Raw genomic sequence first — 15,651 nt, 5'->3', positions numbered from 1 at the left:
CAAACGGCAATTCAGAATTTAGAAAAAGCGTAGAGCAGGAATCATCTTATCATGTGAGCATGAGGACTTTTTCCTCCGCTAAGAGGAAAAATAGAAACCCTAAATTTCCATGTGAGAGACCCATCAATGGTCTTTGTACATAATATTCTATTTCCAATGGCAGCACGCTCTATAGACAATGTTTGATAACGCTGCCACTGTGAAAACGTCACATCGAAAGCCTAAGGCTGGAAGTGTCCAAAGTCTGCAGCAGAAACATGGTTATCTATTTATGCAGCAGAAACATGGTTATCTATTTATGCACACGTACCCAGAATATGGAAAGGGACTCGTCAGCAGCCTAGACTCCCCTTTAAAACACTGGTGAGATGGTTTGTATTTTCCCCTTTGCTGCTCAGAAACAGTCACACTGCTACTAAAAATACAGGTACTAACACCTCTGGCAGCTCCATGGGCTAACGGGCAGGGGCAGGTCAGATTACGGAACCACATAATTCTCTTCTCTCTTTCTTCTTCTTCTTCTTCTTCTTCTTCTTCTTCTTCTTCTTCTTCTCTCTCTCTCTCTCTCTCTCTCTCTCTCTCTCTCTCTCTCTCTCTCTCTGTGTGTGTGTGTGTGTGTGTGTGTGTGTGTGTGTGTCTGTCTCTCTCACATTGCCTTGACTTTGTGATTTTCTTCTCATGCAAGGAGTGCCTAGCATGTCTCCTGTCATATAAAATGCTTGCCTTGTGGGTCTGGGTAAGCTTGGGGCTCCTAGGGAGTGGTACAGGAGACACAAAAGCCAGTGCCTCTGGGGGTTTGGCGGGGGCCAGAGTCTATTCTTTTCCCTCTGCTTTGACTGAAGTCCTTTGAAAAGAAAACCGCTGTGCTATTCACAGGGCCGTGGAGCCAGGGGAGGGGGAGTAATCAAGAGGGAAAGGTGCTAGTTACACTGACTTACCTAGGGGCTGGGAGGAGGGACGAGATGGACAGGCTCAAAGTTCAGGTTTTTCTCCCTGTATAAGAATACCTAGCCAAGGGCCAGAGATATCAAGACGATTTTCTGGCCGTACCTCACTACAAAATGTACACATTTTGGGTCTTATGCTGCTGTCAGGTACATACAAAGGTACGGCCAGCATAGGAGAGGAAAGAAACATCGGCTACATCTTGCCCCGAGTTTCTGCGGAAACCACAGCACTGCATCTGTGGTTGTTCATGTGGTTCTTTCTGGTCCTATTGATGGCCTTCCAAGATGAGTGATGTCAAGTGGGTGCTACAAACTGTTGTAGGCATTTCCTTCTGCCTCAACAGCAAGAACTTTTATCTCACTTGACTGTGGAAGCACCTTGGATGGTGGCAGGAGGAGAAACGTGGACAATCTGGGGATGCTTCTTAGAAGGTGATATTTAACGCCCAGTACAATTGCTTGGTAACTAAGACGTGACCTCTCTGCCTTGAGTGAGTTATGTGAAATCGAATTCCAGCTGAGTCCTTAGCCCACGTAGAACTCAGTGGGTAGCAGAATGGCTAGTCGGCTACAGGCTGCCACATCCCACATGGTGTTGTGCCTAACCCTGGGGCCTGGCTTGGACTCCCCAACACAGAAACCCTCAACGTCGTGGCACACACAATAAATGAGGCTCTGAAAGTAGGACCGCTATGGCAGCAGCCAGCTAAAACTGGTTCGGACTGAAGCACAGAACACGCAGGGAAATGTGTTCTATGCTGAGGTACACACCTCTTCCTCTGAACTGTCACTCGGGTCATTGTCTAGGGAGGCGCTCAAGGAGGCCGCCTTGGGCTCCAGGAAGCAGAGGCACAGAGCCAGAGGGAAGGAGAGAGTGAGGGCGTATGGTACTGAGAAGGAGGCAGACAGCAGGAAGAAGAAGATGAAGAGGAAGCAGGGAAGGAGGGAGGGCGAGCGGATGGGCAAGAAATGCTGCCAACTCTGGGGCAGGAGGTTGGTTTCAGACAGGTTGGGGAAAGAGAGGTACCCGTCTTCATCTAGGAGCGAGGGGAATGACTCTGGGAGCTGCAAGGAGAAGGAAAACAGTGTGGTTCCTTTGCCAGCCGGCTGCCTGTAACTAAATGCCACATCTTGGTCCCCTAGGTAGGCCTTCCCCTGGGCATCAGACTCCGAGGACAGCTCTGCTCTAGGCACAGCAGAACCTGGAGAGGCCCTTTCTTTCTCCTTGCACCTCCTACGGAGCTCTGTGGGAGAGGGAGGGTCAAGATGGGCTGATGGAGGTGACAGGGGACATGAGTCAGAGCCATGCCCTGGTGACTGATGTGAAAGAGGATGGAGGAAGACAGACAGGAAGCAGTAAACGTGGATGCAAAAAGGACAAAAAGAAAAGTGCAATTAGTCAACTTTCTCATGGGCATCGGCATAAAATCCGTAAAACAAGAGCTTTAAAGTAGTCAGTGCTGCTTGGCAGCGACCCTGAGGATGACTACGGCTCTCCCAGTAGACCGTCTGTCATTCAGAGGCTGAGACACCAAACCTCAGAACAGAATCTGCTGCGAGGAATCCCCCCGCAGAAACATGCCTGAAGACTGGACAACTCTAATAAACAAAAGCCAAGACTTTCAATAACGTTCTTCTGATCTCCAGGTAACAGATCAGCCTGTAGCTTGGCTGGATTGAGAAATGGAAACAAAGCACAATTCACATTTTGACTGTGTTCAAACGTTTTCTAGTCATCTTCTTTTCCTTGGTTAGCCAATTATACCCTTCTAATTAGGAAGTTTCTGGCCCCACTCCTGTCTGAAAGCAGTTACCGATGGGATGAGGGTGTCAGCAGTGAGCACTTCAGGGTCTCTGGTTCTCCATGGAGAAACGAGGTTCCTCCAAGTCACCCATCTGTGGCTTCTTTATCTATGCTGCTAAGGAGGACCTCAGCTCTCATCAGTGGTTTAAGGCAGTTAACCAGCAGAGAGAACAGGTTTCCGGTTTCCTGTACTGTGGTTTCTATGTGTTTGGTTTCTGCCACATACGGTCTACAAATAACAGAATGATGAAATTTTGTAGTCTTCCTATTTCTCTGAGCAGACAAAGGGTATATTTACAGCTGAGGTTTGACTCCTTCACACAGTGATAAAGCGGGCATTTCCACTGAAGTGCTCCCCATGAGTGCCTGCCTTTATGAGCTTGGAGAATCGACTCCATTCCCAGCAGTCTCAATGGCCAGAGCCCAAAGCAAAGAGTCCCTAAACAGGCTGGGGCAAAGCACGGGGGCTGGTATAGCTGATACGTTCCAGACTGGGGCATGTGGAGCCTGAGATAGCTTTCTTCAGCTACTCTGCCTCTGTGCGTGTGTGTGTGTTACCAAGCATCTTAAGAACATAAAATTATTCCGCCTCTGCTTGGTGGTGGCTATCCAATCCTGAGTTAGAGAGATGTGATAAATGCATCGGCACACGGGAAGAAAATGTACAAAGCAAATCACATGTGAGGCACCGGGAAGGGAGACAATGGCCTGGATAAAAGTTTATCTGGATAGGTCAACCTCTGAAATTTTTCCCTGACACTCATGCCTGATACTAAAGCATCCCCCAACGAGCCATTTGAAGAGGGAAAAGAAAGGAATTTTGGGAAGACAGCTTTGGGGTGGGGAGATAAAGACAGCCAGCACTGGAATTGAGCTACAGCCCTCCAGAAGGCGCTGTCGAAAGGCTGTCTTCCAGGGGCCTAGGGCTATGAGGGTCGTAGTTCTCTATGTCCTTCATTTCCCCTGGGGATGGCGATGGCGCAGAGGGAGGTAGACGGGCGCTGTGCATCCCTGCATGTAAGGATCACGGGGTGGTCTTTAGAAAACAGAACGAAGAGCAGAAAACCCAGATCTACTTTGGAAGAGAACATAAAATCCTTTCTCTCTGTTGGCCATTTAAGTGTCTCTTCCCAGCCATTGAGAATCCTCTGCAGGCACCAATTATCTCAAGAGAACGGGGAACAAACCAACCTAAGAACAGCCCATGTTTACACTCCTGGTGGGTCATCTCCCCTTCCCACGCCGCCCCAGTTATAAGATCTGACTTTTGGACAGCAGAAGTGACCCGAAGGTCCTGCCAGCCGTCACTTCTGACTCTGTGCTGATTTCCGTGTTTGGGAAACAAAGGATCAGTTCCTAATGGGAGAAATGGGATGGTCCATGGGGTGACCTGAAATACTTTTATCTACTACAGAAAGTGTTTGTCTCTTCTGCTTAGGCTTTTGAGGTCTCGGATATTAAACTAAGGCGCTGTGCATGCTAGGCCAGCTCCTCACCACTAAGACACAGTTAGAGGACTGAGAGATGAGATATAAACACACAGGTTATGGTCATGCAGGGTACACGTCATCGGAAATGAAGCTGTGTTTCCTTCCTATCTAAGCTAGCATAGCATACTGGGGTAGGGGGAGAGTGAGGCCAGAAACATTCAATAGCTTTAGTGACGGTTATAAACTGGGAGCCCGGGCAAAGTATCATACCATCCAAGAACATTTCTAAAGAGACCCATACAGAACGGCTGTTGAAAGTCTCGTAAAACACACCCCCTGCTAAAATTATCCAAAAACGTCAAAGTTTTTAAGGAAACAACTTTTAGAGAAAAACGCTGAAATAATAATAATAATAATAATAATAATAATAATAATAATAATAATAATAATATAAAATCTGACATGAACATGACCAGTGCTGGAGTCTGGGTACCCCTCCACCCTAACGCACTCCTGGCCGACCATCTCGGAATGACCGAGCTGTTAGTACGAGCTGCGGGCAGCTCTGGAAGGCAGCCGAGAGCTGTACCTTTCCCTCGTGCCGGAGGGCTGCGACGGGCGTGGCTTCCTCGGCCTTCTTCCTTCTGTCCTCTTCCTCCACGTGCTCCTCCTCAGCCTTTTTCTCCGGGGTCACAGTGGTGATCAGGTTGGTCTGAGAGATGACCTTGGTTGTGGCGTACTGGCCTGTACCAACCTCTGCAGCAGACATAGAATCCTTCATGTATATTTCATGGTTTTCATTCACTGAGGCTAAAAGCAAATACAACCGGGGAAATAAAATCCCAAACAGTTACGTCAGGAGACAAAACAACAACACCACGTGGTATCATCCCTAGGAGTAAAACCCCAGTATAAACTATCAGGCTGGTTTGAGGAAAGCAAGGGAGAGTTCTGCACGGACCTTCATCCCTCGTCCAAGCACTGCATCTTTCTACATCACAATACTGGTGTTTTAAGATGATTTAAATGCCGTGTCTCAAACCCTCCTGCTCTCTGGTGGGGTGGGGAGGACTTGAGGGAGAGGAGGCTGCTTTCACCGGCAAGAGCAGTGGCTGGACCCTTGGACCAGATTCACACCAAGCCCAACAATTCACAGCAGTATTTACGGCAAAGGCTCCAATCACTTGGCTTTGAGCATGTCCGAGGAAGTGCCCGCCATCAAAGGAGCGGTGGGTTGACTCTATTATCTTTTCAGTGTTGAACAGTCCGGCACACTTCCGGTACGAAAGCTCGAAGCACAGTAATGAGGTTTAAGCATTTTGGCGGAGACTGTAGAATTTGGAAGGTCATTCCTCTCAATGCTGATGTAAGGGAGTGTTTTCATTTCCACCGCCATGAAGATGTGCCTGAACATTCTCAGCGCTACTACGTGGGGAAAACAAGACAAACACTGCCAGCAAGCCAAACCCATGCAAGGGCAGAGCGTGGGAGCGGAGCGTGGGGATGCAGGCTCAGCCCCTCATCCCAGCTGCTGTCTTAGTGAAGGACGCTTCATTCTGGCCAGCGCTTAATTCAGATAGATTTTAAATGTTTTCAGTCATTCTTTTAGAGCTTGAATGTCATAAAAAACAAACTGAGACCTAAAAGCATTGCTTTTCAAATACTCCACAGCTGATCACGGACAAAAATAGGACCAGAATTCACATTTCTGGCACTTTAAGACACCAACTAAAAAACAGAGAAGAATTCTAAAGGGAAGCCTTCACTAAGATAGACGCTGCCTCTCTATGCTGATGAAAGGCTCACACAAGGCATGGCTGCTTAGTGGCCATTTGTGCTGTTATATACAGGCTGCTGCCTTGTCAGAAAGCAGTTTAATGCTCCCACATGCAGGAATGGCACCCGCTCCACAGCAGGGGACAGACTCGAAACGTCAGAAGGGGACAGCACATACTAACGTCACTTTTGGGCAGAAAGGAAGAGATAGCATGGTATTAGTCCACTGAGTTCACAAGTGTCTTCTGTTTTCTCAACAGTCATTTTCACACAAAGACCAAGAGGAAAGAAACAAGACAACAACAGCACCTTTCCCTTGGTATCCAGGGGAAAGGAAGGCTCGAGTCTATGCAAGTCCCTTGAATACCGACACAGAGGACATACAAACGGTTAGCAAAGAGTCTCTAAAGGGCAGGAAAAAAGTTCTGGCGCCAACGTGGAGATTTTCACGTCCTAATACAATCCTGCAAGCGGACCTGGGTCTAGAAACACAGAAAGGTATCTAACGGCAGTATCCTCTCTTGACATCTATTGTGGGTTGTTGCTGGGACGTCTCTGAATAGAGGCTCAAGTCCCTTATGGAGAATGACACGTCTTTTATACACACAATTTGTCTCTAGTGTTTAGGCCACTCTCTACTGGTTTTAATGCCTAGCACAATATAAATAAGACGTGAGTAGTTAGCACAACGCAATGTTTAGGGATGATGAAGGGAACACAGCCTGTGTATTCCGTATGGATATAATCTTCTAAGGGGCAGGAATACTGGAGGTTGTAGTTATCTGTTGGCTGTCTGTAAGTCTGTCTATTATGTTTTCTGGTGCTGGAGATGGAGCTGAACCTAGGGTCCTGGGCCTGCTTGGTAAAGGAAACCCCTATCCACCCTGGAGTCTCTCATATTTTCAACCCACAGTTTCGATCTACACTAGGCTGACTGCAGAGCGAGAACCTTTACACGTGGAGACCGATGGTAATCATGCTGTGGCCAGCTCACAGGAGCCTCTAAGAATAACTACCAACATAATTATGGCGACAGTTCTATTAACACGAAGACTGCTTTCCACATATCTTTCCTCTTCATAACAACCCCGGGGAAGGGTGAAGCTGTTCTAATGTCTTTTTTGCTTGACTAAAACCTAGGACCACATAGCCCTGGCTCCAGTTGTATTTTCCTACGTATAAGCCTTGTTTCTGTACTAATAGCAATATATACAACACAGCACTCACAATAAAAGCATGGCTGCTTCTTAATCAGGGGTTCTAGGGAACCCCTCACCCACTGCTACTTTGGGATAAGGTAAGTGGAATGGGGGTTGTTACGACCCAACAAGGAACAGCAGAAACACACAGACGAGGAAAGAGGGCCCAAGCAACCTAACTTTTCCCATTTTAATTTAGGTTTACTTATGAACACTGTGTATACTTTTCAGAAATGTCTAATTCTTTATCCATTCAGAGGACAGAAGGAGTCTTCCAAGGGCCAGCCAGGCCATGGCCAGGTGCTGAATTAGATCCGCCCACACCCAGGTCCTAAGTGTTACTATTGCTAGCGTACTCTGGGGCAAAGAGCAGAGCCCTCTGTTGTGAGGGATAATACCGCATGCCATAGACAAAACTACCCCCTACTGAAAACTCAGGATGAAGCTCTTCCTGACCAAGGGTCATCGTTGGCTGGACTTGTCTGACTAGACAGCAGACAGGGTCATCGACTACAGCAATGCTTTCTCCCAGGTATGATCATGGTTTTTAGTCTCCCTAATTTTTTTTTTTTAGAAACAGAGATGTATTTAATGTATAGTTTTCCTCCAGTTAATCCCTGAAGATCTGCCTGGAAGAGAATGGATTCCGGGAGGCTAATCCCTGTCCCGACAGTGAAGACATCTTCCCCAGGTTCTTATCTGAGGTACCCTACTCCTACATGAGCTCCCAATAAAACCCACCGACCAAGACATACTGTGGAGATGAGATGGTTCAAAAACCCGCCCTTCAGCCGTTCAGACTCACATAGTGACATCTTGCAGTGTTAGGAGATGTCTGTTTAGCCAAAACCCACAGTGGTTTCACACACCCTGCTGTGCGGCTATCAAGAGCTACTGAGACCAGTCAGCAGTGCCTACCTCCATCCAAGCTGCGAGACATGGTGTATCGTTTGCTGGACGAGCGTTCGAAGTAAGGCGCCGGGCGGTCTATCAATGCACTGGCTCTTCTCGTCTGCGCCTGGGTTCTGCCACTGTAGCGGAACTTGGAGCCCAAGGTCAGGAATTTCTTTGGAGGTGCTTCTGGTAGCAGTAGTCTAAGGGTATTCAAGAAAACACCAGAAATGGGAGCTCACCTTTAGATGGTGTTTGAAGCCCAGCACTGTGCTTTCTGTGCTAAAAGTTTAATGCACAACTTGCAGCTAAGTGAATCTGAGTTGACAGGAAACACTATCAACACATACAGCACACATTAACTGGGGGTGCATGTGGGGTTGGGCAAAATAGGAAGGAATGTTCTGAGGATATAGCTTGATGGTAGAACGTCTGCCTACTATGCCAAGGCCCTGGGTTCTATCCCTAGCACTACAAATTTTTTTATAAAAAGATAAAAGATATAGTAAGTCAGGCGAGGTGGTACATGCCTGAAACTCTTGCAGTTAGAAGGTGAAAGCAGAAGGGTAAGAAGTTTGAGGTCAACACACACACCTACACACACAAGCACATACACACACACACACATATATACATATACATACATATATACACACATATACACACACATACACATACACACATACATACACAATACATATATACACATATGTACATACATATACACACAGACATATACACACAAGCATACATAAATACATACATACAGGCATACACACAGACATACACACATATATATACATACACATACATATCATATATACACACATATACACAGAGACATATGACATATACACACATATACAGAGACATACAGACATATACACATACACACATACATGCATATATACACACATACATATACACACATACATATACACATATACACATAGACATACACACATACATATATACACACATATAACATACATACACAATTCATAATACATATACACATAAATACATATATACATACATATACACAGAGATACACACATACATACACACATATACATACATCATATATACATACATACAAATACATATACACATATATGTACATACATACACACAGACATATACACACATACATACATATATAAATACAGAGATACACACAGACATATAGACATACACTCATACATATACACAAATACATACATGCATACATATACACAAACACACAGACATTCACACATACATATAAACACACACACATAGAGGACCAGACAGTATAACTGACAATTATGAAATATAATGTTGAAGACACACAACATAAAAAAAGGACAAGAGCAGGTAAGTCAAGATAAATTACGGAAAACCTTCACGTTTGTCAGATGTTCCTTTAGAATTTCACACCAGCTCTCAGTGTGTGAGCTGGGAATAGAAGCACAGGCCTGCGACCCCAGCTCTCCAGAGGTTGAGGGAGTTGGATTGGGAGCCTCAGGACAGCTTGGATTACATAGTGTGCTGTCTCAATACGTGATGTACTTGCCTCGTAAGCATGAGAACCTGAGTTTGGATTCCCCAGAGCCCACTTAAATCTGGCAAGGCAGATCCTGTAATACCAGCATATCTATAGGGAGCCAGGAGTTGAGCCAGGAGAGCTCAGCTAGCTGTATGAATAGCACGTAGCAGCAGTAAAGAATGGACTCTGTCTTAAAGACGGTGGGAAGGGAGGAGGGATATATCCAAGGTTATCCTCTGGCCTCCATGTGTAAAGTGACATGTATAACCTACACACACACACACACACACACACACAGAAACACAGGCACACATATACATAAACATACACACATGCACACATATAGGCACACACACGCACATGTACACACACACATACACACACACGTGCATAGAGAGAGAAAGAGAGAGAGAAACCGACACACACACACACACACACACACACACACAGAAACACAGGCACACACACATAAACACAGGCACACATACATAAACATACACACATGCACACACACAGGCACACACACGCACATACACACACACTCGAGCATAGAGAGAGAAAGAGAGAAACCTACATACACGCACACGCACACAAACACAGGCATACACACACATACACATACACACACACAGGCACACACACACATACACACACATGCACACACAGGCATACACACATGCACACATATGCACTCATATAGGCATACAGATACACACACGCACACACACACGTGTGTGCACATGCAAGCATACACTTGCACACACACATATACAGAGGGGGGGGGGAGAGACAGAGACACTCATCCATGTATATTTTTAAAATGGAAGGAAGGGTCCATGACCCTTTCCTCTATAAACTTTTTGTTTTCCCCAAGTAAAAGTATCTCCAACAGTTCAAAATTTTGTTAGGAAGAAACAAACATTTGCTTCCTACCTGAAAAATGTATGATGTTCCACACATACTTTCCAGAGGCGCTTGGCAGCCCTATGGTTCGGCAACTTGAAGCCAATGGTGCTTTCGAATTGTTCAAACTAGAAATTAAAGAGAGAAAACCAGGAGAGATTAAAATGACCTTTGCTATTATAAATAAAAACTCTGCAAATAACATACAGACATAGAGTCCATCCTAACTCTTTCTGTTACTCACAGATTTGGTGATTATGCACAGACTTGACTCTAAGGAATCCATTCATTTTTACCTGTTATCTTTCACCTTAAAAATGCGTGAAGTGTAGATAACTGTGTTAGGCATGGGGTGCCTATACGATCACGAGTCTTGCAAAAGTCTGAACTCAAATCAAGGAGATGCATGGATCCCCTCCAGAGACCAGTTCATCCTGATCTCACCTCGAGCTTGAACTAAACTAACAGAAATGTAGCAGTTGTTCACTGCAGACATAGAAATAACATCTTCCAGTACCTGATGGAAATATATATATCCTTTCTCCATAGCTGATGCCTTGCTATTTACATGATATTGCTGAGGTCTCCCACGTGGTCTGCTGTGGTTACAGGACTGACTGCTAACACATCTCTCTATTGAACATCACAGACGAGCAGAGCAAATTTTTATATTTCCCATCTTGTTGAGAATCTTCATAGGATACTCTGTCAGCCATTTTTATGCTTTTGAAGATAAATATCTACTCTTCTGTATCATGTTTTGATATTATTACAGATGCACCACCACCTGCTTTTGGCGTCTGCAGGAGTCATAATCCATCAGGCCAGCAGAGGGCAATGACCTTAAACATAAAAGCTCATTCCACCGAGCACAGAACAACCGCAGCGTTGGTACTGACAGCAAAAGTTACTTATGAGGCAAAGTATCAAGGTGAGGGAATCATGGGAGATGTGATTACCCCTGACCTCTTTTGCTTGTCTGCTCAGGTAAATGGGGGAATCAGGAAATACATCAGAAGTGGCCTTCCCCAGTTTTGCATTGGATTCAGTCATCCCTGTAAAGTGGTAGTTGGAAAAACTGCTGTTGTCTGAAGGTCCCAGTAAGTACTGTGGCTGTGGACTAAGCACCACCGCCTTTAGCAGTGCATCTAACATCTAAGAGCAGAACACCCAGGCCAGGGGGTGTTGAGAGCTGGCCCATTCTCCATGCAAGACCAGGAGAAATTGCTCTTCTCTTTTTAAGAAAATCTCAAAAACATTTATGGTCATACAGTAACTGTCCATATTTTTGGAGTATCAAAAAAATTAGGGGTCGTTTGGGATACTCATCTCCTGAAACGGGCTCATGATTTAATGCTGGGGATATTCGAAATCGTCCCTACTAGGTGTTTTGAAATGTATTCCCTGTCAACTCTATTTACAGACTGAGCTACAGAACACTGGAGCCCTTCCTCCTATCCAAGTGCAGATGGGTCTGATAGCTATTTTCTTTCTAACTCAGCTGCCCCTGTAACCCTTTGGACGCACCCCCATCCTTCTCTCCAACTCTAGCGGCTCGTTGGTGGGAACAGAGAGGCTTCCCACTCTGGTTTGTGTCCGCAGAGCTTGTATGCCATGGGTAATTAACTCAAATGGGAGTAATAAAGGGTGCACATTTCTATGCGCCTGCTTCTGACACACCCCAAAGCCTTATTCACTGTTGTCTGTCATACCTTAGGATACTGTCTGTCACCCCCAAGAGCTGACCACTCACTGACCCTCAAGCCTCTGAACTCTTACATGGTCATTGAACACTTTTCCCTGGTTCCCATTCTGCACGTCCTCTGTGTAGTCCACAACACCACTAGTGAATCATTTGACACAGAGACTCATGTGGAGATTAGTCCCTTGTTGTCTGTGGCTGTCAGCTCCTCCATATGTTGCTTCTCCATCTGTCCTCTCTTTAAGGCACCCTATGATGGTTTGTATATGATTGGACCAGGGAGTGGCACTATTAGGAGGTGTGGCCTTGTTGGAGTAGATGTGTCACTGTGGGTGTGAGCTTTAAGACTCATCCTAGCTGCCTGGAAGTCAGTCTTCTCCTAGCTGCCTTCAGGTGGAGATGTAGAACTCTCAGCTCCTCCTGCACCATGCCTGCCAGGATGCTGCCATGTTCCTGCCTTGATGACAATGGACTGAACCTCTGATCCTGTAAGCCGGCCCCAATTAACTGTTGTCCTTCTAAGAGTTGCCTTGGCCATGGTGTCTGTTCGCAGCAGTAAAACCCTAACTAACACACATCCACACACTGTTTTTATTAAGGCCTCCTTTTGAACCCTTCTTTTTTTTTTCCTGTTCAATTTATGCCATGCCTAAGGCCTTCGATAAGTTGTATACAGCTGGTGACTCATTATTGTCTACCATGCAAGAATGAACCCTTAAAGTCTGCCTTCACTCTGCCAAGCTTCTCAAGTGACTGAGCGGTTTTTGTGTTTTTTATTTCATGATGTCTCCTGACTTTATTTCTCCATTGTGATCCTTAAAACTCAACATCAAAACAGACGTCAAAGTGTTAATAACTAAGAGACCCCAAAGAGCTGGGAGTAGATCCGCGTGAAGAGAATTTCAGTATCATTTTCTGAAAAATTTTGCCAACTCTTTCCTCACGGTTAAGATCATGTCTGCCAATGCCGCTCATGGGAATAGAAGAGTCATGGGAAATGACTCTTTTAGAAGCTTCTCCCTTTATTCCCATCCCAATCCTGCTCCAGAGCTTACCAGTTCTGCCTGGAACCCTCTCGCAAGCCTGTTCTGTCCAATCTTCCCTCACAGCCTCTGAGCCAATTGGGTCTTAGCATTGTCTCATTAGAGTTGGGATTTTGTTATGAAATTTACAAAAGCAAAGTATTCCTCCTGGACATTATGCCCTTATTTAAGCCTCCATGACTCATGGCTGTCCGGTCAGCTCATGTCACCAACTCTCCCCTCGACCTCCCCCAACACTTCTTGCTCCACATCTACAGAACGCCACGTCGTGTGCAGCGTGGTGTTACAGCCTCAGCTCCCACTGTTCCTCTGCTCAACAGAAGGCAAATGGAAAACGCCTTAAGTGAAAGAGCAGGTAACGTCTGTCTGTCTCTCATGCTCGACCCTGGCTGGGAAGAAGCTGCTGCTCACCTAGGTTTTCACTGAGTTCAAGTGAGTGCAGGTGCATTAAGTTTAAAAACACCACAACTTCAGGTGCAATCACGTGGAAGGCTTACGTATTACACCATTATCGATAATTATTGCTTTAAATTCATATTGCATTTGATCCTTGCTGTATATTTTAATTTAATTTTCAACTTTCTAAAGATATATGTGTGTGTGTGTGTGTGTGTATGTATATAAATGTTTTGCCTGCATGCTTTGTGCCCGAGGAAACGTCTGGAAGAGGGCATTGTATCCTCTGGAAATGGGGCTACAGATGTTTGTGAGCCACTGTGTGGGTGCTGGTGATAGAATCTATCTGGTCCTCTGCAAGAGCAACGAGCGAGTGCACTTAACTACAGAGCCCGTCTCTCCAGCCTTACACTTTCATTTTGAGAAATGATTTTCCACTAAGAGGCTTCAGTGGAGGGATGAAAGCCTCAGAGAGATTATGCCAGAAAATGTTCAGAGATACAAAAGGGCAGGGATCTTTGAGGCTTGAGAGCCTTTAATATATTAAATCCCACCTGTTAGAAATTAGAGGTACTTGTTAATTTTCTCCTAAGGGGGGGGGACAGCTGGCATTCACAGCTCGCTGTGCACAGATCGTCAAGGATGATGGAAGTTCATTGGGTAGACTGTGGCTTAAAGAGTATTAACAATTCTTATTCTTTTACTGGTTTCTCTAACGAATGAATAAAATAGATAATAATTGGCATTCAGAACTCCACTCCTTAGACCTTAGAGCATGTATCTTTAAGTTACTGGTGTGAAGAACACCCAGATTAACAGGAGAACACGACGACAAGACACCAGGGAAGAGAGATATTCACCACAGTTTGAGGCATCTCGATTCTACATTAAAATATAACTTTAAAGGTCCTTTCAGTCAATGTATGCCATTGGTTTAAAACAACAAAACAAAACAAAACAAAACAAAACACTGGACTAGCCTAATAAAGAAGAGAACATGTTGTTACCATTTCCTGGAGAAACCTACAATGAATTCTCAGAGGCATTTAGACGTGAAAATTCCCCGTGTCCCACAGTGCTTGCAATTCCCCAACACATGGTTTATATTTCTGCTTGCACTTGGGAATCTTCCTTCCAAGAGCTTATGGAGATATGGACTACTTACCTCTCCTGGCCGGATTTTAATGTAAAAGTTGTTCCGTTTATAAGAAATTTTTAGGACCTTGGGCCAAGCAAATCTGTTTATTCGAAGCCGGTCACGATAGATCAACAGGCCGCTGGCACAGACCCCTAACATGATCTCCACGCCTTCCGAATCCTGGAAGAAATAACGGGGCAGGTTCTCACTCATTTCCATTTTCTTGCAGGTACGAGATTATTTAGGACTCCATGACAGAAGGTATAATTGACTAATTTAAATACAAAAAATACTGTTGCAGTTTGTCAAGCACCACTACCACATAATAGCATTTTAATGATGATATTTTTCACTGTGGAGGGCTGGAAAAGTTAAATCAATTCCCCGAGTATCCTCAGACTTACAGCACTAATACTGCATACAGAGTGTGCAATACATGTGTGTGTGTGTGTGTGTGTTTGTGTGTGTGTGCAGACATACACATATGCACAAGCACGCACAAGCAGGCACACACACAGAGACACACATGCACAAGCATGCACAAGCACACAATACACACACATGCACACACATACACACACATGCACACACGCATACACATGCACACACATACACACACACACATGCACACACATGCACACACATCCATAGTCTTTATAATGAAATTCTGAGGTGTAGAGTGGCCCAGTCACCTTGTTTACAAGGTATCATTGTGACATCTGTCCCGCCTTGGAATGTTTTATGCATGGAAGTCTGTAAAATGGACTCTGCTGTGGCTTGTGAAGGATAAGACAGGACAACATCACAATGTATGTAAGGGGCAATGCCCCAACAGCTCTGGAAGCAGAGGACAGGAAACTTCACAAGCAGGTCCAGCCCACCCAGGAAGTGACA

At 45.2% G+C, this 15,651-nt stretch overlaps 1 protein-coding gene across 51 annotated transcripts in view; it reads right to left on the bottom strand.

Moving 5' to 3' along the window:
* The window catches only part of Epb41l3 (erythrocyte membrane protein band 4.1-like 3), a 204,447-nt gene that overhangs the window by 21,709 nt on the left and 167,087 nt on the right, over positions 1-15,651 (bottom strand). For 28 of the 51 annotated variants that reach the window (XM_087564438.1, XM_087564457.1, XM_087564461.1 and 25 more), the window contains exons 9-12: positions 14,785-14,937; positions 10,509-10,606; positions 8,075-8,250; positions 4,771-4,991 (exon numbers count right to left, since the gene is read on the bottom strand). In XM_087564438.1, coding sequence (XP_087420564.1) covers positions 4,771-4,991; positions 8,075-8,250; positions 10,509-10,606; positions 14,785-14,937 — 648 coding nt within the window. Of the gene's footprint in view, positions 1-1,718; positions 2,265-4,770; positions 4,992-8,074; positions 8,251-10,508; positions 10,607-14,784; positions 14,938-15,651 lie in introns of all 51 variants that reach the window. The other 23 variants (XM_087564440.1, XM_087564459.1, XM_087564468.1 and 20 more) reach the window with 3 other exon arrangements.

Source organism: Rattus norvegicus, chromosome 9, assembly GCF_021556685.1.
Source record: "Rattus norvegicus strain SHRSP/BbbUtx chromosome 9, alternate assembly SHRSP_T2T, whole genome shotgun sequence".
Classification (NCBI taxonomy): Eukaryota; Metazoa; Chordata; class Mammalia; order Rodentia; family Muridae; genus Rattus; species Rattus norvegicus.
This window is presented reverse-complemented; position numbering and strand designations above follow the sequence as displayed.